Below are 25,571 nucleotides of genomic sequence, written 5' to 3' on the forward strand. Positions count from 1 at the left end.
ATTCCCGAAGTCGTAGGTACATTTTTCAACAGACCACGTCGTGAAATTGTCACTGGCCTTTTGGATTACTTGTCGTCTATCGATAAACGACCGGATATAATAGACAGCTTGCGAGAGAAATTATTTCGAGCGACTAACGTTGAAACTCATATAGCAATGATTTGAATTCGCGATCCGTTTATAATTCTTGCAACTGTAATCGGAAGAATGTAACTCGTCATTTTTAATGTAAAAATTTCAATAATATATTGAAATGAGATGATTTATATACGTGCTCTTTTTGTAAAATTTAAGTTTAAATTTGTTCGATCTGTATCTCCAATAATAACTGACTTCATTAATAATCCAATCAAATGTGCTTATTATTATAGATTCTAATAGGATTCAATTTACTCGACACTTTATCATTTTATTATATATTTTGAATTCGTATAAGTCTAAATAAAATAATTTATATTATAAATAATAAAAAGAAAAGTCTTTTCCTAAAATAAGAGTCACATCCGTTTAACACACAATGCTTGTTGACGAAATCATATTTAAAATTCACGAAAATGTTGTATGTATATATATATTTTTTTATTATAAATATATTATAAATATATATATATATATATATTTTTTATTAAACACGATGTATCGAATATAGACACGACAAGTAATGCATATTATACATATATGTATATACATTAATTGTGTACTGATAGTATTGGATTATTTTTATTTTTTTTTTCAATGTATTAAATGTTTATACATGTGTTTATACAGTTTTCAATTAAGAAATTGACAAATAATCGATATCTGTCAACTATTTTATAAGTGTATTATTTTGCTTCGAAAATATTTTTTCTAAATAACTATCCATGCTATTTTTTAATTTTTATTTTTCTATATATTTTTAATATTTACATTACAATATGAATTTTATTAATACGCAGTCGATATTTAAGGTTTTACGTTAAAGTATCGTTACATAGCACTAGATGACTCGCTATTTACGATCGATAAATTTAAATTAAAGATCATGCATTATTATATGTTTTGCCAGGTCCTATAATTAATCCCCTATAATTAATGTAGATTTAATTTAATTTTAATTGTAGATACGAAAAGAAGATACGAGAACAATTAAATAAATTACTGCGTACTCTTAAAGTAGACTGATATAAAACATTCTGTAAAAATAATTTAAAACAATTATTTTTCGCAAATTAAAAATTAAAACAAAAATTAAAGATTAAAGTTACAATTAAATTTGATGTTAGAAAATTTAAAATATCGGATTTTATAATTTATATTTTTGCAAAGAAAAAATTTCAAAACTCAAGATAATGTTATTAAAACTTTTTACGTAGATCGTGTGTGTGTGTTTCGTTACTGGAATATTAAGAGATGCAAGATATTTAAAATTTTTATTCGATATATATATATATATATGTATAAAAAAATTATAACTAGTAACTTTATTGATACTGTTATAATGAATACATGATAACGGTCAAGATAGCTTAAAGCAAAAGAGCTAGCGGAAAGTCGATTTATATCAAATTAGATAATATAAAAAACATCAAATATTGAAATAGAAAAATCGAATGAAAATTTATGCAGTCTTTAAATCAATGTAATATTATTCGAAAAGTGAACCAAACAAAAACTGAAGTCTAAATAGAGAAAAACCATAAATCTCAAAATATCATAGAAATAAATATAAGAAAATTGTGGAAAATTGTCAAAATTTTGACGAAACCAAATCAAATAATTTTAATTTTTCGACGCGAATTTCCGGATTTTTTCAGCGTTGTCGATCCGCGATTTCTACGTCGTTGAATTGTGAAATATAAAACATTCTGAAACAGTGCCCATTTCTTGGAATATTGGCGACTCCTGAGTACATCGCATCATCGTCGTTCGATGAGGCCCTCCGATAAGTGGGTCTCGAAAAAAGCGGCGACGTGAAAACGAGCAACGATTCCATTAGCGCGCGAATAAGCTCTCGCATTTTACCGAAATGCGTTAAAAACGAAAAAAAGTAACGCGAGTGCATTTCGAAGTGTTTTCTCCTACGAGGAGGAGGCCCAGGGTGGCATCGGACAACGGTGGAGCAACCGTAAGTCGTAAGTAGATTTATATCTTATCTCGTTTATTATTTATTTCTTCCAAAATTATAATAATTATTCCTTTATTTCCGCGATAACGATTTATTTTACATAAATGTATAATATAATGCATAGAATGGATTTTGGATATTTTACTTTTCAAAACTTTTAATAACTTTTAATAATTTTTAATAAGTAAATTATAATTAAATGCTCATAATAATACAAACAATTGTTTATATGAAAATTATATTTTATCATCTTTTATATATACATATATTTAAATATATATGTAATTTATTCGATTAATCGCTAAAGACTATAATCTCTATAATTATTTTAACAGGTAGCATCACTTACTATAAACTTTATTATAATTAGATAATTTATAATGAAAAAATTTATTATATATAATTTTAATATTGTTTATACAATTTATAATTATTTAACTTACTTTATAAAAATTAAATTTTATTATATTGTATATAAAATTTGATCTAAAAAATAATTTAAAAGTTTAATAATTTTTGTGACCTACTTTTATTAAATATATTTTACGGTACGAATAAAAGTTTCATTGCGCATTATTGACTTTTTCAAATATTAATTATGAAAACTATTTTGTATGCACAAAATTTTTGTTTTTTATATATTATAGATCAATGCTTTGTATTATAGAGCTTTGTTGCTGCTGCGCATCGTATCGATAAGTGTATTGCATATATAATTATATATATATATATATATAATTATCTGTTATCTGTACATATAGATTAATCACCAGAAATTAACTAGAGCGCAATTCCGAAAAAAGAGTTAAGAATAAATTATATGTTAATTTTATATAAACAAAGATTTAAGAAATTATATAATAAAATGATTTATACATCCTTGTTTTGAATAACACTTAATTGCTATTTTTACTTTTTTTATTTTGTTTATCGATTTTATCTCGAATATATATCAGTATTTCTTTATGGTTGTGTGTGTGATAAGCCAAATGTTTTACTAAATCATCCAAAGTGGTGCTCTTTTTTATAATATCAAAATAATTGCTCAATCTCGAAATAGCGAAAAAAAGAGTAATGTCGATTTTTCATCACTAAACTATTGAAACTATTGAACACACAATTTATTATTTCAATTCATACTTTTACGATATATTACGAATGTTTTATAATTTATAATGTTTATTCGATCAATTTTTATGTCAATATGGAACTGTTATTGATAGCTTGATCACACGCAATTAATTAAGAAAAGTTGATTTTAGAAACAAGATAAATAAAAAGTAAAATTGAAACATGATATTCTTAATTGAAAATTTAATTTGCATACAAAACTGAACTATTTCACATTATAGAACTAATTTGCATTATATTATACTCGCGCATTAATTTTTTTAATTATACGGACAGAAAAAGTATTTAAGCAATTAAGCAATTATAGAAATATCTAAATATGTGCAATCTCGAAATCCATCTATTACGAAACTCAAACATTTTGTTTCTTTGTGACAGAACTCCTGTAGATATTCTTCTTAACATATATATTTCGAAAAGAAAAACAAATAGGAGCGAAGGAATTTATTACAATGCAATAGATTTATAGCGCCATATACATTGATGTTTTGTGGGATATTTTACTCTTTTTTTTACATAAAATTTTAAACATTCTTACATAGCAATAATAAAACACTAATTCTTATTCTGCAGATATTGGTATATGTGGAACAAATGAATAAATTACTTAGAAGTTTTTTTATGTTGTTGTAGATCCTAAAAATATCGATCTTATCAAGCTCATCTTCAAAGTTTTGCATTATAGTCTCGAACGAAATATTACCCTAAGAAGTAATTAGCGGAGGCGAGATTTTATTCTACAGGAAACTTAGATCAGATACCAATGTTGTTTTTATTGCGACTTATGTTTGATAGATTTGGACGGTAGCGATAATCTCTCGAAAAAGCATTATTTTTAAAATCGTAAATGCTTTTATATACTTGAAAGATAATTTTCTATATTAACGTCATCATTTCCAATTTGCTTCAAAATTTAAATAAAGCTTCTTTTTAATCTATAATTAAGATATATGATGTTTTCAAGTCGGGCAAACAATATGTTGTTTTTGATGGTCAAGTGGCGATTTTTCCTAAAGACAACATATTATTTGCCCGGCTTAAAAACATCATATATATTTGTAGATCAAAAAGAAGCTTCCTGTAAATTTCGAAACAAATCGGAGGTGATGACATTAATATAGAAATTTACCTTTCGAGTATATAAAAGCATTTATGATTTTAAAAGTAATGCTTTTCCCAGGGATTATCGCTGTCGACCAAATCCATCAAACATAAGTCGCAATAAAAACACCATATTTGATCTAAATTTTCTGTGGAATAAAATCCCGCCTCCGCTAATTGCTTCTTAGGGTAATATTTCGTTCGAGACTATGATGCAAAACTTTGAAGATGAGCTTGATGAAATCGATATTTTTAGGATACTTACTACACGGAATGCAGTAACGTAAGAATATTAAAAACAATACTGAGCTCTCAAATGCTTTCATATTTTCATTTGTTTGTTTTCCGTAATTTGCAACAACATAAAAAAACTGCTAAGTAATTTATTCATTTCTTCCACAGTATATCAATATCTACAGAATAAGAATTAGTGTTTTATTATCGCTATGTAAGAATGTTTAAAATTTTATGTAAAAAAAGAGTAAAATTTCCCACAAATCATCAATGTATATGGCGCTGTAATTCTGCATTATAATAAATTCCTTGGATTCTATTTGTTTTTCTTTTCGGAATATATAATTTCAGAATATATACATAATATATATTGCGATCGCAAGTGTGAATTAAGTATAAACAGATTTAATAAGGGTAATATATTACGATTATCAATACTCTCTCTCTCTCTCTCTCAGGCGTATATTTTTCTACAATCAATAAATGATATAAATAATTCGACTCACATTTCTCGGGCACCATTTTTCCTGTAGCAAATCAACCTCTGCGTCGCGTCGGGAACTGTCCTCGTACAAGCACAGCTTCGAAACGCTACACTCGCGTTACTTTATTTCGTTCGCGACGACGATGGCGACTTCCTCGCGACGCACACAGGAGTCCTATGCATTATATATTACATTATACATTTATTAAAATAAATCGTTATCGCGGAAATGAAGGAGTAATTATTATAATTTTGCAAGTAATAAACGAAATAAGTTATAAATCTACTTACGACAAGGTTGATTGGCCGTTGCCCGATGCCACCCCGGGCCTCCTCCTCGTAGAAGCTTCGAAACACTACACTCGCGTTACTTTATTTCGTTCGCGACGCGCGGCGACGTCCGGGTTTTAACTATCACAATCTTCGACGCGTTTCGGTAAAACGCGAGACTCGCGAGAGCTTATTCGCGCACGAAAACCGAAGCTCCGTTTTCGCGTCGCCGCTTTTTTTCAAGGCTCATTTATCGGAGGGCCTTATCGAACGAAGATGATCAAAATGGCGACTTCGCCGCGACGCACTGAAGTCGCCGAAAGATGCAGCGAGATTCACGATCGACGAGATCAACTTCACGAGTGCGATCACGATTACGATGTCGGTACGCTCGACGTGATCGGATTTATACGATAATTAACCGCCAAAGACGCTAATTAACACACACTCGCGGACCGGACCGGCAATGAGCGCGCGACCGTTAATCACGAACAGTGGAAAGTACCACGAGAACGTAGCAGCGCTTGTCGAACGAAAATGGCGACTTCGCCTCGACGCACTCGGAAGTCGCCGAAGGACGCAAGCGAGACGAATATTGAGCGAGATTTACGACCAACGAGATCATTCTCGCGCTTGCGAGCGCGATTACGATGTTGGTACGCGCGACGTGATCATATTTATACGATAATTAACCACTAAAGATACTAATTAATACATTCGTTCTTTCGCGGAGCGACAAGAAGCGCGCGACCCTTAATCACGAACAACCGAAGAACAGCACTGGATCTAGACTGGCACTGCCAGGTTCGGAACGCGCAACGAAGTCACGCCACCGCGTAGTGGTGGGGGGTGGGGGTATGTAGTCGCGATGTGATTCGCCGAGCTCCCACGTCGCGACCTCTACATACCCCCACCACTACGACGTGGCGCGACGTGTCGTTGCGCGTTCCGAAACTGGCAGGCGTCAGTCTAGCTCCATTGCTGCTCGTCGGTTGTTCGTGATTAAGGTCGCGCGCTTCTTGTCGCTCCGCGAAAGAACGAATGTAGTAATTAGTATCTTTAGTGGTTAATTATCGTATAAATATGATCACGTCGCGCGTACCAACATCGTAATCGCGCTCGCAAGCGCGAGAATGATCTCGTTGGTCGTAAATCTCGCTCAATATTCGTCTCGCTTGTGTCCTTCGGCGACTTCCGAGTGCGTCGAGGCGAAGTCGCCATTTTCGTTCGACAAGCGCTGCTACGTTCTCGTGGTACTTTCCACTGTTCGTGATTAACGGTCGCGCGCTCATTGCCGGTCCGGTCTGCGAGTGTGTGTTAATTAGTGTCTTTGGTGGTTAATTATCGTATAAATCCGATCGTGTCGCGCGTACCAACATCGTAATCGCGATCGCAAGCGCGAGATTGATCTCGTCGGCCGTGAATCTCGCTCAATGTTCGTCTCGCTTGCATCTTTCGGCGACTTATGTGCGTCGCGGCGAAGTCGCCATTTTGATCATCTTCGTTCGATAAGGCCTTCCGATAAATGAGCCTTGAAAAGAAGCGGCGACGCGAAAACGGAGCTTCGGTTTTCGTGCGCGAATAAGCTCTCGCGAGTCTCGCGTTTTACCGAAACGCGTCAAAAATGTGATAGCTAAAACCCGGGCGTCGCCGCGCGTCGCAAACGGAAAAAAGTAACGCGAGTGCAAGTGTTTCGAAACTTCTACGAGGAGGAGGCCCGGGGTGGCATCGGGCAACGGCAGAGCAACCATATGGTAAATAATTTATTTATTATAATAAAAAGCCGTTATATATTGATTTTTATTTATTATACATATATATATATATATATATAATAATCCATGAAAAATGCGAGATAGAATATGACAAAATTATTTTATTAAATCATAAATAGTTTTCATAATGTTTCGGGATGATAACAAATTAACTGGACACACGTCCTTGTTTCCACTGGATATTCAAGCAACGAAATTTGAAACGATAAGGTAATAATGTTATTCCGAGGAGTGTCTCACTGTCGCAATACATGTATCGACATGTACATTTTTTCTGGAATTACACATTACTTAGCATTGATCTACATTCTACATTAATCCACAAGCATAAACTAATAATAATCTAGATAAAATTAAAACGTTTTGAAAAGTAAAAATAATGTTATGTCGTTTTTTTAAAATATATTTTATTAAATATTATAAATTTATATGAAATCATTAATATTTGATTTTTATTTTGTTCAGATCTAATCGAATTTTATTTCTATTTTGTGTGTTCAAGTTTATATATAAGAAATTTTTATTAAAAATGTTTTTTTTTGTTGATTTTTAAAAATATTTTAAGCACGAAGTTTAAAAGAAGACACTTTTTCAAATTTATAATTGGGAATGCGTAACTTTTTGTTATACCTTAATTATAATATAAAAATATAATATAATTTTAATATATATTAATTATAATATAAAATTATAATATAATATTTTAATTTAGGTATTTTACTAATTTTAATTTAGGTATTTTACTAATTTAGGTATTTTAATTTAGGTATTTACCTAACCTAACCTAACCAAATATTTTAACCAAATATTTGTTTTCACGTTTTTTGTAGTTCTATCAATAACTATTAATGCTCGAAGCCTGATTATCAACTGTTAAAAAACTTTTATTCATCGGAACATAGAAATTTTTCGACGTATGTCAAGTTTTTGATAAGACAAGAAAAAACGTGAAAACCGCATGTCTCTATTTATTATAGTTTAAAAGATATCGATTTATTTCACTTTTACCACTTTTCCGTCGGGCCAGAAATTTTTCGACCTGTTTAACGAAACTTTGCAATAACTTTTTATATATTAATCCTAGCGCTTCGAGAATTAATAGTTATTGGTAGAACTCGTCAGGTGCTACCCAAAATTGTTAAAAAAAATATAGAAACATTAAAAAAATTTTTATTTATTGTCGAAAGATTTCTATGTCCCGGTGAATAAATAATTTTTAACAGATCTGATAATGAGGCTTGGAGAATTAATAATTATTGATAAAAGAAGTAAAAACGTGGAAACCGCATGTCTCTATTTATTATAGTTTAAAAGATATCGATTTATTTCACTTTTACCACTTTTACGACGGGCCAGAAATTTTTAGACCTGTCATACGAAAAGTGGCGATAACTTTTTATATAACAATCTCAGCGCTTCGAGCAATAATAGTTGTTAATAAAACTCGTCAGGTGCTACCCAAAATTGTCAAGAAAACTATCAGAACTTAAAAAAAAATTTTTTTAAAGTTGACAAGTCGAAAAATTTCTATGTCCGACGGAATAAAATTTTTTTAACAATTCTGATAATCAGGCTTGGGGAATTAATAGTTATTCATAGAACAAGTAAAAACGTGGAAACCGCATGTCTCTATTTATTATAGTTTAAAAGATATCGATTTATTTCACTTTTACCACTTTTACGACGGGCCAGAAATTTTTAGACCTGTCATACGAAAAGTGGCGATAACTTTTTATATATCAATCTCAGCGCTTCGAGCAATAATAGTTGTTAATAAAACTCGTCAGGTGCTACCCAAAATTGTTAAAAAAAATATAGAAACATTAAAAAAATTTTTATTTATTGTCGAAAAATTTCTATGTCCCGGTGAATAAATAATTTTTAACAGATCTGATAATGAGGCTTGGAGAATTAATAGTTATTGCTAAAACAAGTAAAAACGTGGAAACCGCATGTCTCTATTTATTATAGTTTAAAAGATATCGATTTATTTCACTTTTACCACTTTTACGACGGGCCAGAAATTTTTAGACCTGTCATACGAAAAGTGGCGATAACTTTTTATATAACAATCTCAGCGCTTCGAGCAATAATAGTTGTTAATAAAACTCGTCAGGTGCTACCCTAAAATTGTCAAGAAAACTATCAGAACTTAAAAAAAAATTTTTTTAAAGTTGACAAGTCGAAAAATTTCTATGTCCGACGGAATAAAATTTTTTTAACAATTCTGATAATCAGGCTTGGGGAATTAATAGTTATTCATAGAACAATTAAAAACGTGGAAACCGCATGTCTCTATTTATTATAGTTTAAAAGATATCGATTTATTTCACTTTTACCACTTTTCCGACGGGCCAGAAATTTTTAGACCTGTCATACGAAAAGTGGCGATAACTTTTTATATAACAATCTCAGCGCTTCGAGCAATAATAATTGTTAATAAAACTCGTCAGGTGCTACCCAAAATTGTTAAAAAAAATATAGAAACATTAAAAAAATTTTTATTTATTGTCGAAAGATTTCTATGTCCCGGTGAATAAATAATTTTTAACAGATCTGATAATGAGGCTTGGAGAATTAATAGTTATTGCTAAAACAAGTAAAAACGTGGAAACCGCATGTCTCTATTTATTATAGTTTAAAAGATATCGATTTATTTCACTTTTACCACTTTTACGACGGGCCAGAAATTTTTAGACCTGTCATACGAAAAGTGGCGATAACTTTTTATATAACAATCTCAGCGCTTCGAGCAATAATAGTTGTTAATAAAACTCGTCAGGTGCTACCCTAAAATTGTCAAGAAAACTATCAGAACTTAAAAAAAAATTTTTTTAAAGTTGACAAGTCGAAAAATTTCTATGTCCGACGGAATAAAATTTTTTTAACAATTCTGATAATCAGGCTTGGGGAATTAATAGTTATTCATAGAACAATTAAAAACGTGGAAACCGCATGTCTCTATTTATTATAGTTTAAAAGATATCGATTTATTTCACTTTTACCACTTTTCCGACGGGCCAGAAATTTTTAGACCTGTCATACGAAAAGTGGCGATAACTTTTTATATAACAATCTCAGCGCTTCGAGCAATAATAATTGTTAATAAAACTCGTCAGGTGCTACCCAAAATTGTTAAAAAAAATATAGAAACATTAAAAAAATTTTTATTTATTGTCGAAAAATTTCTATGTCCCGGTGAATAAATAATTTTTAACAGATCTGATAATGAGGCTTGGAGAATTAATAGTTATTGCTAAAACAAGTAAAAACGTGGAAACCGCATGTCTCTATTTATTATAGTTTAAAAGATATCGATTTATTTCACTTTTACCACTTTTACGACGGGCCAGAAATTTTTAGACCTGTCATACGAAAAGTGGCGATAACTTTTTATACAACAATCTCAGCGCTTCGAGCAATAATAGTTGTTAATAAAACTCGTCAGGTGCTACCCAAAATTGTTAAAAAAAATATAGAAACATTAAAAAAATTTTTATTTATTGTCGAAAAATTTCTATGTCCCGATGAATAAATAATTTTTAACAGATCTGATAATGAGGCTTGGAGAATTAATAGTTATTGCTAAAACAAGTAAAAACGTGGAAACCGCATGTCTCTATTTATTATAGTTTAAAAGATATCGATTTATTTCACTTTTACCACTTTTACGACGGGCCAGAAATTTTTAGACCTGTCATACGAAAAGTGGCGATAACTTTTTATATAACAATCTCAGCGCTTCGAGCAATAATAGTTGTTAATAAAACTCGTCAGGTGCTACCCAAAATTGTTAAAAAAAATATAGAAACATTAAAAAAATTTTTATTTATTGTCGAAAGATTTCTATGTCCCGGTGAATAAATAATTTTTAACAGATCTGATAATGAGGCTTGGAGAATTAATAATTATTGATAAAAGAAGTAAAAACGTGGAAACCGCATGTCTCTATTTATTATAGTTTAAAAGATATCGATTTATTTCACTTTTACCACTTTTACGACGGGCCAGAAATTTTTAGACCTGTCATACGAAAAGTGGCGATAACTTTTTATATAACAATCTCAGCGCTTCGAGCAATAATAGTTGTTAATAAAACTCGTCAGGTGCTACCCTAAAATTGTCAAGAAAACTATCAGAACTTAAAAAAAAATTTTTTTAAAGTTGACAAGTCGAAAAATTTCTATGTCCCGATGAATAAATAATTTTTAACAGATCTGATAATGAGGCTTGGAGAATTAATAGTTATTGCTAAAACAAGTAAAAACGTGGAAACCGCATGTCTCTATTTATTATAGTTTAAAAGATATCGATTTATTTCACTTTTACCACTTTTACGACGGGCCAGAAATTTTTAGACCTGTCATACGAAAAGTGGCGATAACTTTTTATATAACAATCTCAGCGCTTCGAGCAATAATAGTTGTTAATAAAACTCGTCAGGTGCTACCCAAAATTGTTAAAAAAAATATAGAAACATTAAAAAAATTTTTATTTATTGTCGAAAGATTTCTATGTCCCGGTGAATAAATAATTTTTAACAGATCTGATAATCAGGCTTGGGGAATTAATAGTTATTCATAGAACAATTAAAAACGTGGAAACCGCATGTCTCTATTTATTATAGTTTAAAAGATATCGATTTATTTCACTTTTACCACTTTTACGACGGGCCAGAAATTTTTAGACCTGTCATACGAAAAGTGGCGATAACTTTTTATATAACAATCTCAGCGCTTCGAGCAATAATAGTTGTTAATAAAACTCGTCAGGTGCTACCCTAAAATTGTCAAGAAAACTATCAGAACTTAAAAAAAAATTTTTTTAAAGTTGACAAGTCGAAAAATTTCTATGTCCGACGGAATAAAATTTTTTTAACAATTCTGATAATCAGGCTTGGGGAATTAATAGTTATTCATAGAACAATTAAAAACGTGGAAACCGCATGTCTCTATTTATTATAGTTTAAAAGATATCGATTTATTTCACTTTTACCACTTTTCCGACGGGCCAGAAATTTTTAGACCTGTCATACGAAAAGTGGCGATAACTTTTTATATAACAATCTCAGCGCTTCGAGCAATAATAATTGTTAATAAAACTCGTCAGGTGCTACCCAAAATTGTTAAAAAAAATATAGAAACATTAAAAAAATTTTTATTTATTGTCGAAAAATTTCTATGGCCCGGTGAATAAATAATTTTTAACAGATCTGATAATGAGGCTTGGAGAATTAATAATTATTGCTAAAACAAGTAAAAACGTGGAAACCGCATGTCTCTATTTATTATAATTTAAAAGATATCGATTTATTTCACTTTTACCTTTTTTACGACGGGCCAGAAATTTTTAGACCTGTCATACGAAAAGTGGCGATAACTTTTTATATAACAATCTCAGCGCTTCGAGCAATAATAGTTGTTAATAAAACTCGTCAGGTGCTACCCAAAATTGTCAAGAAAACTATCAGAACTTAAAAAAAAATTTTTTTAAAGTTGACAAGTCGAAAAATTTCTATGTCCGACGGAATAAAATTTTTTTAACAATTCTGATAATCAGGCTTGGGGAATTAATAGTTATTCATAGAACAAGTAAAAACGTGGAAACCGCATGTCTCTATTTATTATAGTTTAAAAGATATCGATTTATTTCACTTTTACCACTTTTACGACGGGCCAGAAATTTTTAGACCTGTCATACGAAAAGTGGCGATAACTTTTTATATAACAATCTCAGCGCTTCGAGCAATAATAGTTGTTAATAAAACTCGTCAGGTGCTACCCAAAATTGTTAAAAAAAATATAGAAACATTAAAAAAATTTTTATTTATTGTCGAAAAATTTCTATGGCCCGGTGAATAAATAATTTTTAACAGATCTGATAATGAGGCTTGGAGAATTAATAATTATTGCTAAAACAAGTAAAAACGTGGAAACCGCATGTCTCTATTTATTATAATTTAAAAGATATCGATTTATTTCACTTTTACCTTTTTTACGACGGGCCAGAAATTTTTAGACCTGTCATACGAAAAGTGGCGATAACTTTTTATATAACAATCTCAGCGCTTCGAGCAATAATAGTTGTTAATAAAACTCGTCAGGTGCTACCCAAAATTTTTAAAAAAAATATAGAAACATTAAAAAAATTTTTATTTATTGTCAAAAAATTTCTGTCCCGCTGAATAAATAATTTTTAACAGTTCCGATAATCAGGCTTCGAGCATTAATAGTAATTAATAAAACAAGTAAAAACGTGGAAAGCGCATGTCTCTATTTATTATAGTTTAAAAGATATCGATTTATTTCACTTTTACCAATTTTCCGTCGGGCCAGAAATTTTTCGACCTGTCATACGAAAGTTTGCAATAACTTTTTATATATTAATCCTAGCTCTTCGAGAATTAATAGTTATTGGTAGAACTCGTCCGGTGCTACCCAAAATTGTTAAAAAAAATATAGAAACATTAAAAAAATTTTTATTTATTGTCGAAAAATTTCTATGTCCCGCTGAATAAATAATTTTTAACAGTTCCGATAATCAGGCTTCGAGCATTAATAGTAATTAATAAAACAATTAAAAACGTGGAAACCGCATGTCTCTATTTATTATAGTTTAAAAGATATCGATTTATTTCACTTTTACCACTTTTACGTCGGGCCAGAAATTTAAAGTCGACCTGTCATACGAAAATTTGCGATAACTTTTTATATATCAATCCTAGCGTTTCGAGCATTAATAGTTATTGGTAAAACTCGTGAGGTGCTATCCAAAATTGTGAGCAAAACTATAAAAACTTTTAACAAATTTTTATTCATCGAAACAGAAATATTTCTGGCCCGACGTAAAAGTGGAAAAAGTGAAATAAATCAATATCTCGGAAACTATAATAGATAGAGCAATGCGATTCACGTTTTTTCTAGTTCTATCAATTACTATTAATGCTCGAAGATGCCTGATTATCATAATTGTTAAAAAATTTTTATTCAGCGGGACATAGAAATTTTTCGACGTATGTCAAGTCGAGAAATTAGCAAATTAACGCTATAATCAGCTGATATCTGTCAAAAATTATTAATAAATAAATTTAAAAAAAAATATATATATATATAATATTTTTAGAAAACATGTTACAATACTTTAAACTCGATTAATATTTTTGACAGTTATCAGCTGATTTCTGGATAAGATATTATAACATATAATAATATGTAAATATACATGTTACTATTTTATAATTATTTAAACATATTATTACTTTAAAATTTAATTAGCGGATTAACGCTTTACGACTTTACACTAGTATTTTTTTTACAAAAGTCTGCTGATTAAAACATTAATTTGCTAATTAAATTTTAAAATAATAATCTGTTAAAAATATTAAAATAGTAGTATGTTGTAAGTAATGTGTTATAATGCCTTATCCGTGATTAATATTTTTTGACAGAAATCAGCTAATAGCTGTCAAAAACTATTAATCGAATTTATGGTATAACATATTGTTCAAAGTTGCAGATGCGACGCAAATATTCATAAAATGTAGCAGTAAATTTAACGTTAAAAAATTTTTGATGAGAATAAATTAGTTAATGATTTAGTACCAAATAACGTATATACACACGAATCTGCATACACGCGATGCAATAAGGTATAAATATTCAATATATGACAGCGATATCCGGATGAATTATAATTAGTAACTTTATTAATACTGTCACGATGGATACATGATAACGGTCAAGATAGCTTGGAGCACAAGAGCTAGCAGAAAGTCGATTTCTTTGATCGTTAGGTCGTTGGCGGTCCCTGTACCGTTGTTGCACATATCGGTTTCACAACAGGCGGTACAGGCGAAGAGCTTAGTGCGTTCTCCGATTACGATGCATCCTGGCTCGCATTTGTTCGTGCAGTTCCTTTCCACAGACCACGTTTGTTCTATGGAAGTCGAATTCTCGGTGCTCAGGGTATAGGAAAATCGCTTCACCTGTAAATTCATTTGTAATAATTATTATAGATGAAAAAGAAAGTATTATCGTGTTTTATATAAAATTGTTCGACTCGATGATACATGACCTCGTCTTTCTAATATCTCTAATATGTGAGATTTATACGAAAATAATATAAGTTTATTCATAAATTTATCATTTATATATATAAATATACAGAGATATATTTGTAATATAAATATTTATTAGTGTATAACAAAAATTGTTTATTTTTATCATTTATATATATAAATTCAGATTGGTCAATTTTATATTATTAAAAGTTTTCACAATGATGTTTTGATGGCATTGAAGAATTCAACTGCGGTTTCAGTCAAAGATTCAAATCACAAAGAAATTCCGATAACTAGTAAATATCCTGTGTACTTAATAAACTTGCGCGTAATTAATTATATTTAAAAAAAAATTAATATTGCAAGAAATGGCACGTGTTTTACTTTTTATGCATATATATGTGTGTATTAAGAAATAATTTTAACATTTTAAAGGCATTTTAAATTTAGGTATATTCAGAAAACCTTTTACGTATAATTGGAGAATAATAATAATATATGTAATAATTTTCTAATCTTCTCTTTTTACGCGCGCGTATCTCATTAATTTTTTATTTTAATAAAAAAATTGTGGAAAAAATATTATATATTAAATTCTGTATAAAATATATTATCTGACATTTCGACGAGATTCCTTTAACTAACAAATAGATAGCCGTGATTCGAGGTATCTCATGGACGTAATAATTTACCCATAATGGATAGGTGCGCGCTTATGAACGTGATGTGTATAAACAAATAGATATTAATTCGCCTATATAAACAAGTAACATGATATAAATTGTTGTGACAGGTTCATATTAAATGCGCGCGCGTGAATTTACCGCGCCACCCGTTCAATCTGGTTTATACTCGCAGCAATTCGATTCTCGTGTCACGTTTCTATGCAATATTGTATTTCGTGCAATATGCAGTTTACATATGTTAATACGTTAACGTATAACGATCAATTTTAATATAAACGCTACGAGAGGATCGCAACTGCCACGTTTGGCGCTAAAATATTGCATAAAAATTAAAACAAAATTACGTAGCCTTACCATGCAAATTCTTTTGTCATCCGTACACTTATGCCTGAAGGTGCTGGAATTGCCAGTATTGCCAGTAAGATTGATACATTTCTCGCCGTCATCCATGGTAAAGCACTGATAGCACCATAGGTCGTTAGCTTTTTCGGAAGCCGCCTGAGTTCGATGCTCTTTCATCGATAGCTGGCCTGCTTTCATCACAAATTACCGCATATTATATACAGAACAGAACACAATCTCGAGTTAAATATTTATATCGAAAATTTGTTAGAGTTGTCACCACAGAAATGCTGCCAATAATATAAAATATTCGTATTTTAAAAGTAGTATGTTAAGATATAAATTTTGACATATAATGGAAAAGATATTCATTTATATATTAAATGAATGATTTATTATCCCGTTCATGTGCTCGCTGTAAATATTGTATGCTAATAGCATGGATTATCGATTATGCGAATCTATAAGTTTACTGTTATCTGAAAAATTCTCTCTCTATCTCTTCTTTATATATATTTATATAATTGTTATTTAGAAAGGAGAACGATTAAAAATATAATTTAATCTTATTAAATCTATTACAATATCATATTAAGGATACAAAATATCAGGGTTGAATAAAGATAATACATCACAAATGCAACATTAACATCTGTTAAATTCGACTTTGAAAATTCTCGTTCATCATGATTGCAATCGGACATGAGGTGTTATCCAAAATAGTATAAATTTTTTGAAAAACTTTTCGTAAAAGAAAAAAACACATTGCAAGCAACATTTTATATTCGAATCGGATCAAAGATAATCTTAAAATTGTAACTCAAATGTTGCAAATATATTTTCAGAATCACGCACTGCCAATATGTTCTGCCAATTTTAAGTAAAGCAAATTAAATTTTATTATACTTTATTGCATTTCTATAAATGGTTGTGGCGGTTTTAGCGATGATGCATTGCACAATTAGATAGCGTTCAACCGATAAATTCGAGATAATTTACACTTACCACTCGTGAGGGTTATCATTGCGATAAGCAGAAAGCATGTGACAGCGAAGCGTATGTCCGCGTTCATCATCTCGTTGAGCCTGGCCTCTGCTTCACATACTTCGCGAAACTAATCGCGATGGTGATCCGACGAGCGAGTGAATCACATTTTTGCGTATCTTTTCACGCGGAGATTACGTCAGCTTTTACGCTGAGAATCGTCGAAGATCCAGACGACAACCCAGGCTTGGTTCCGACGCCATGCTGCATCGACATGAGCGCTTGCGTCAAAAGGCTGACTTGCTCCAGAAACCTCGAAAGTCGAAAATCAATATTCGCAGCCGGCGAAGGGTTTTTATCCCTGCGATCACGACCATCCGACGTCACAGTAGTTGCGTGAGGCTGTCGATCCTCGTGGGGACAAACCCGAAACGACACCTAAGACGAACGCTTCTTAAACGGTGTATCCTTCCCTTTATCATCCGTTACCGTCCGCACGCGATGCTCAATTTATTATAAAGCGTTTTTACAATTAAAAAATGTTATCCTGTCCTCGTTAACGATCATACCCTTCACCGAGGATTAATCGTTAACAATGATTACGCAACGCGGAGGAGGATAACGCCAATTAAATTTAATGCCATTTTATCAATTAAAACTCGACGATCGATAGAGATCCTTGAGGCCTTTATTTAGAACTTACGACAGAGCTCTTGGGATCTGATACATCATTATGAAAAATTTTAAATATATTCTTAATAATAAATTAATAATAAATTGTCTGCTATTAACGCTAATTTTTTATGTAATGAAAAATTTCAAATTTTTCGCAGTAAAAATATACGATAAGCGAAGAGAGAATGATATACTTCGTGTATTTTATTTTCTCGTTTAGATGCAAAATTAATTTTTTTTTAAATTATACATTTTGAAAATACGTTTATGTAACTATAATATATCATATATACCCTATATTATATAATAATTATATATATATATATATATATATATATATATATAATATATTATGTACATAACATTTTTTTTAAACAGGTGTATGAAAGTAAAATACATTAAGCCTTTCATTTTTGCATAACTCGATGTTATCTGATATGATTTTCATTAGATATTTATGCGAAGCGGCTAACTAAAAATTTGATGATACAAGTAGGTGATAATGGATTTCGAAGAAACGTTTCTCTCTGCTTCCTGAAAATTTTCCTCATTATTTTTCATCTTTATTCGGTTTTTGTTTGATGTTATATTCTAGAATCGCTTCTAAAAAAGCACATTTTCGTGTCAGTGAGAAGTATCAAGATTTGTACTTTTCATCATTTAACTGCTTGAATTAATAGAGGAATATTTTTTTAGATTATCTTTTCTTGGAACATTTTTTATAACAATCGCGAGCGATGACTGATAATTCCCAACGTTAATGTCTCTATTTTTTGACATTTTTTTTTATATATATAAATGCTTATATGTATAAGCAAACACAATTAAATTTTGTTCGAAAGCAAATTTCCTAAAAGTCTATAACGAATCCACACATGATGAGAGATACTGTTTCGTCGCTTTAGTTTCTCTGGGAGTCCTGACCACGTTGAATTGATCTCACTTAGCGTTGTGGTTTTGCAACGATCTAACAATTTTACAAAGTTCTGATTGACCCAACTGTGTGCTCGCGTTACATTAACGTATACGCTTTCGCGGTCTATGAAAACGTTGAATAAAACTACAGACTGTCTCTCTACATGGTTATATAATATCTCTTTTAATTTATCAGCTTTAATTTTGAGAGATATCGGTATCTTCTTTATTCAATGATTAATTTCCTCAATGGAAGAAAATCTTTGCTTTACTCTGTTGCAAAGTAACTTCTCATTAATAAGATAATAGCATTACGAGATGTGAACAGCTCATTGTATATTATATAATAATAATGTAACAGCTGTTACGTACATGTGTGAGAAAAATATTTTGATAAGAAATATTTTAATTTAATTTAATAACAGTTCTTTGCTTTTTGAAAATTTACGATTTTTACTTGTCAAGCAATTCTTTTGGAATTTTAATTTGTTATGTAACATTATAATATGTCTCAGTTTACTTTGTTTATACGGATTATACAGCATACTAATAAAATTTTTAACTAACGATAAATAGATCAAATACAGAATTTTTAAATTATTTTTAAAAAATATTATAAAGCTTATTATATATTTTATAAGCATATTTAGAAAACTAAAATGAAATATTTTTGCTTCAGTGACATTTCAAAGACGAATCGACAATGAATATAATATTAATTATACGTAATTTACAATAATTAAACACATGATAAATATTAGTAAACAATTATTTATTATTGCGCGTTTTCTTTGAGAAAAGAGAATGTGTGTTTTCTTTGAGATATATAACGTCCAATAATTTTAGACGATGTACTTACTACAGTCTATTGCACCTGCACATTGCAGGGGTGAATACCCGCAGAGGAATCGATTTCAGGTTTCCCAGACAGCGACTGTTATGACTTTTACTGGCGAATAAACCTCTTTTAAGAGAATGCATGGAAAGCAAACATTGAGCCCGCATTAATAGCATAAGGGAATAGAAAGACCAAACGAATGACAATAATACTATATAATATTAAATAATACTAGATAATATTAATATTAAATACTAGATAATACTAGATATCTAGCTAGATAGAATAGCGTACATAGGAATAATATTGATCGAGAGTGAACAAAACCGATATTTTTAAGAATAATTTTTAAATCATTTTTTGTATGATATAAAGTGTTTTCTATAGATTTGAAAAATAATACAAAATATTTATATAATTCTTCACCATTATTTAAAAAATTTAATATCGACATTTCTGTTGTTTTAACATTTGTTAATTGCTATCAATTAATTTATAAATAATATAAAAACGATTTGTATAAATTATATATTTCAATTGTATATTTAAAATTGTTTTGTTTGCAATTTTTTTCTACAACATTTATACAATTGAAGTTAAATGTTTATATTATCTTAACGTATAGATAACGTTTAATTTTAACATTAGAGATAATAAATGAAGTAAAAATATATGTTCCTTTCAGATTTAAATCCTTTCGATTTAAAGTGTAAGTTCTGTCGGGTAAAATTTCAGGGGCACATGTGTGACATCGTGTATTCACATGACGCGAGTACGTGAACTGCATTCGTCATCCCCGAAATATCAAATTTTCATATTTGCAGAACGAATGTCAACAATGGTTTACAAATATCGATGACAACACTCTGTGTTGTTGAATACGGCCGACGTAGACAAGTTAAGCGAGAGCTTAATGTCAGCGGATGAATTTCGCGCGGGAATATAATCCGTCTTGTCGCGTGCGTTATTCCCCGTGGATTCATCCGGTTGCGAGAAAAAAAATGAACCGCGAACAAATAATAAAACCTCGCGTTCAAAGAGAAGGAATATTTCGCGGGAGAGTCGATTGCGGGATTGCGAATCGTCTGCGACGTATGATCAGCTGATCTACGGACGAGTATAAAACGCGCGCGGACAAGCTTTGATGCATCGGACCAACTATCCGCGATGAATCGCAAGTATATCCCACGATGCATAAGAAATCACGCTACTCTAACAACGCTTCGAAGAATGGACAATAAGTTCATAGCTTCAATATCATTTTATGGTCTCGCGAAGCGAATGTAACTCTCGGACGATGAACATTATTTACGGCACGAATTTCGCGCACATTTTAACATGTTATACCAAAATTGGAGGGAAATATCTCTGGCGTATATGAGGTATCTTAAGGCTCCTGGTACCTTGCCGACCATGTCGGAATCGTGACGTCAGAGGCGAGAAAATACACGCTATTTTTTTTTAGATGCCATTTCTAAATAAAAACATATTTGCATAAAATAACACTTAAGATCTCTTTAATACACTTCTAAAAAACGCCGAAAACTATCCTTTTCCCTTTATAATCAATCAACAGCTGTAAAATGTAATATTATGAGGCCCAGTCCTTCTGGTCTTTGCACATGCGCAGTCATTTCGCATGTCAAAGTCTGATATCTCGATCATTTTAGGATTATTGATTGACTGTCAAGGGAAAAGAATAGTTTTCGGCGTTTTTTAGAAGTGTATTAAAGAGATCTTAAGTGTTATTTTATGCAAATATGTTTTTATTTAGAAATGGCATCTAAAAAAAAATAGCGTGTGTTTTCTCGCCTCTGACGTCACGATTCCAATATGGCCGCGGTGAGCACCGCAGGAGCCTTAAAACCGATAATATATTTTGTCCTTTTTGGACAAACTCAAGGAATTTAGCGTCGCCGCGATCTTTAAATTTTTAACATTAAATATTTGAAAGGCATTATTGAAAGTATGATGTGTGTAAATAAAAATCTTCTTCATATTAATTAAACAATAAAGTTTTCTATCATATTCGCATTTTCTCAAAGCTCGACTCGTTAATAAGTATATTGACAAGTATTAATATCCTATATTGAATAGCTTTAATCTTACTTTTAATAAGGAACATACATTCTTAATTATCGATGTAAATCTTTTGAAGCATTTTGTACTAAATAGCATCGTGTAAGTATCGCGAAGTAAAGTCGTTGATAATCATTATCTTGTGCGCATTAGAATTAATTGCGACAAGATGCAATAAACGACATAGCTCGCGCTCCAGTCAGGGATCTCGGAGAATGTATAATACGTTTTAAACCTCACAGATCTGTCTAAAGCGATGTTGTTCTCTTTTAAGCGTTTCGTTTGCATCTGGATTGTTTCTCTACTTAACGAAACGCGATGCCATTGTCATTTAACAATCGCATAAAGTTTCGATTGCCTCCACGCGTTGCATTGTCGGCAACAAATATCGCGTATATAGGAGATTCTATAACTGCGGTGAAATGCGACGAAAGCACTTGTTGGATTACTATAGAGGGGGATAGAGGGGGGGGGGGGGAGAAAACAGAGAAAGAGAGAGAGTTGAATAAATAAACAGCAAGCTCTTTGCACTTTGCTACTTCGTGCATTTCATCTCTTTGTTATCAACACATTCAAGTGCTATTTATAAACGAAATATGTATAATCTATTGCCACTATTATGCATCATATGTTTTTAGCGACAATTTAACAATCTGACATAATTTTGATTAACATAACAAGAAGTATATTCATGTTGTAATAATGAATATTATGTCGCTGTTCGTGATAATATTAAATGAAATTATCGAATATCTATAAGAAGAGACTCTGAGTAGATGTGAGAATGTGAGATTTCTTAAATTTATCATCTTTCGATGTTTTTCTTACTCGTGCAATCGATTCTTTTCAAATTTCAACATAAAGTGAATGTAAAAATCTTTCCTGACTTTGTTGCAAAGTTACTCATATCCTCGTACTCTTTAATCTAAGCTTATAATATCGTAACGTGAGGTATAAGAGCATCACATTACAAAATTCGATAACAGCATTACAATGTCATCAACTCAACTATATAATAATATATAATGCATGCTGGGAGAATATATTACAAAACATTGTATTATAAAATATAGTAGAGATTTCAATAATGGTATTCAATTCTACCGTCGTCTTTTTAATTTAAGTAATTCTAAAGCTAAAATAATTTTGCACGTGCATTATAGTTTTATATCTATCTTTTAATGTTTCAAAATTTTGGCTTATTTTCAAAAAGGCATTAGTGAAATACTATAGAGATAACTCTCTGATTTTTTACGAATTTTGAGTTACTAGTGTAGGAGTTAGTCGACATTATCTATTTCTTTGAGATAACTTTGTCGCGTCTATCGCGTAATCAATTTTCCTCGGATGAACGTCGCAACGATCTGCTCGGGGGCTGGCTTGGGCATCATTAAATTATGCTTCGGGATATCAGTGTTAACACCGAAGCAACACGTGAAACGGTTCCTCCGCCACCGTCGCCGCTTCCGTCGCGTCCGTTCCGTACTTTGCTACCCCTTTGCGCGAGTCGAGCCACCCCCTAGGATCCAGCGGAATGTATATAAACGACGAGAAGATGCACGCGTCGATTGGTCGAGCAAACCCGGGTCGATGGCGAGAGGGGCGCCGGGTCGTTCGCGAGGCTCCTAGTGCCGCTCTGACCACCGTCGCGGCTGGATTATCGTAGCAGTTGTTGTCGTCGTCCTTGCTTTACCTTGGTAAGAATCGCCGGTGCGATCGTTCTCACTGAGAGAAAGAGGGAAAGAGATACATCGACACATTACACACACACACACACACACACACATATATATTATATATATATATGTACATATATACATATATACATATACATATATACATATATAATATATATGTACATCATAATATATACACATATATTTATAATATATATACATCTTCGATTCTGATCTCGGTTCTGATGATCGGTGAAGATCGCGACGTAACCCCGAAGCGAACAGAATCCCTTAGCGAATCCCGACGATCGAGAAAAGTAATTGTGAAAGACCAATGTGTAAGAGTGACTATTATACGTAGGTGCAGCGAGGTCGTTACACCGAGCAACCCCGACATCGTCGAGTGGTGCGTGTAGTGCGCCCATCGTGGGATCAACGAGGAGCAGAGCAATTGGGATAGTGATAGTACATCGCTAGCGTGTGGATCCACAGTCGGGCCGTGAATGCGGTTGCGTTAACAAAACCTCCGAGATTAACATCGCTCGGCAGCTGACAATCTCTCCGGTAAGTGGGATTCCCTTGCTTACTCACTCGCCGCGCGAGTCAACTGTGTTTACTCGTGTCTCATCTTCGAGCACGTATATAATATACCCGTGGCTTTTTGAATGTGCCGCGGGTGGCTTCACGGCATGTCTATACAAAATAGGGAAATTTTTAACAGCTTCGAGAGAAGCTCTCGAAATTTTATATCACGTCGATCGATGTTTTCTTGCGCTCTAACTGGCTGTGGAATCAGTCCGGGATAACGACGGGGATAACGTCGGTGACAGATATTTACGATATTACTCGTATCATACCTTAGGGCAGGAACCCTTGAGATACATAATCATAACTCATACATAGTTTTCGTATTACATAGTACATACATAGTTTTCGTATTACGCGATGTGAAACTTTCGTAAGTAGAAATCGATTATATCGTTATATCCCGATATTATCCTACAACCAATTAACCATTTCACAATTCATTCGTGCATTCTTTGAGCGCAATATTATTGTTAGCAAAATGTAAAAAGCAATCCATAAAAACTCTATATAAAAACTTCTTTTCCCGGAATTATCTTATTCGTAGAAAATGCTTTCGAGTACAGACTCGTGAGAATAAATTTATATATTTATTTGCTCTGCGATATATTGAAAAAATTGTGCCATGGACTACCCATCTCCACAAAGTGTTTTATATTATTTATTTAATCATTATTGGGGCTCTCATATAGGTAAAATTATTTATACACATTTTATTCACGAGGTATACCAGTTAAACTGATTACTTCAAGTTTTATTAACTGAAAAATTAAACGCCCGCGCGCAGTGGATAGAAATTGAAGTATTAAAGAGTAGATTTATGTATGAGTTTATTTAAATATAAATTCCGTTTATAAGTTCGCGGTTTACCTCTTCTAAATTACTTACTACGTGTAAATTAACGCAGTAATTACATAAACGCGTTTGAGAAACTAACATGTGAGAGGTTGCTTGAGTATATAATGAAGTGTACGTTACGGAGGACTATATATCAGAATTAATATTTCTAGCAATATATATATATATATATATCTATATATGTATATGATAAAAGAAATATTAACTTCAATGAAATAATAATATAATAAAAAATGAATATTTAAAATGTGCATTACATAATTATTAAAAATATATATCGGTAAAATAAAAATTGGTAAAGTAAAATTAATAAAATTGCATTGAAAAGTCTCATATTTTTGAGAGATATATTTAAGATTCTTATTCCAATCCAATTCCAAGAGTATATACTTAATTTTTACTTTATTTCATGATTGAAGAGATAAAATCCTTTGTCGAAGAGCTTAACTGAACAATTTTATTAATCTCGGCGAGATTTCTCTCCCCTAAAAAACAATGCTTCCCCGGGGAAGACATTCAATTTTCGAATTTTACCAGTAATACCGGGATTATCGACGAATCGATGAAATCTTGACAGCCGGTCGCTAATTGACAATTACAAGCCTCAGCAGGTTTATATAGCTGTGCATTCGTAGCGAATAATTGCTCTCTCCTGGTAATTTCGGCCTTCTGCCGTTCTGCCCTAAATGAATCGCTTACTGTAGTTAGCAGAATAGAACAGGTCGAGAGGAAGAGGAACAGTGGCCTTCCAAGTTCTCTTATCTTCTTTAGA

The 25,571-nt window shown here is 31.6% G+C and overlaps 2 protein-coding genes across 7 annotated transcripts in view; one reads left to right on the top strand and one right to left on the bottom strand.

Moving 5' to 3' along the window:
- LOC145938541 (uncharacterized) overlaps nt 1-25,571 on the top strand; it is a 135,158-nt gene that overhangs the window by 91,968 nt on the left and 17,619 nt on the right. For 4 of the 5 annotated variants that reach the window (XM_083042253.1, XM_083042252.1, XM_083042249.1 and 1 more), the window contains one exon: nt 23,718-23,920. The gene's annotated coding sequence lies outside the window, so the exon portion shown is untranslated. Of the gene's footprint in view, nt 1-23,200; nt 23,378-23,717; nt 23,921-25,571 lie in introns of those variants that run through there. The other variant, XM_083042250.1, reaches the window with a different exon arrangement.
- LOC145938858 (uncharacterized) lies at nt 14,780-17,455 on the bottom strand. Of its 2 annotated transcripts, none has more exons than XM_083042674.1 (3): nt 17,195-17,455; nt 16,202-16,377; nt 14,780-15,086 (listed from the first exon to the last, which is right to left on the bottom strand). In XM_083042674.1, the coding sequence occupies exons 1-3, from the start codon at nt 17,262-17,264 to the stop codon at nt 14,817-14,819; spliced, it is 516 nt and encodes a 171-aa protein (XP_082898800.1). In that variant the 5' UTR covers nt 17,265-17,455; the 3' UTR covers nt 14,780-14,816. The 2 variants fall into 2 exon arrangements, with proteins under 2 accessions (XP_082898800.1, XP_082898799.1); XM_083042673.1 differs by having other exon boundaries at nt 16,202-16,380; nt 17,195-17,454.

Source organism: Prenolepis imparis, unplaced genomic scaffold, assembly GCF_030444845.1.
Source record: "Prenolepis imparis isolate NDT839.2.m4 unplaced genomic scaffold, iyPreImpa1.0 SCAF_7, whole genome shotgun sequence".
Lineage (NCBI taxonomy): Eukaryota > Metazoa > Arthropoda > Insecta > Hymenoptera > Formicidae > Prenolepis > Prenolepis imparis.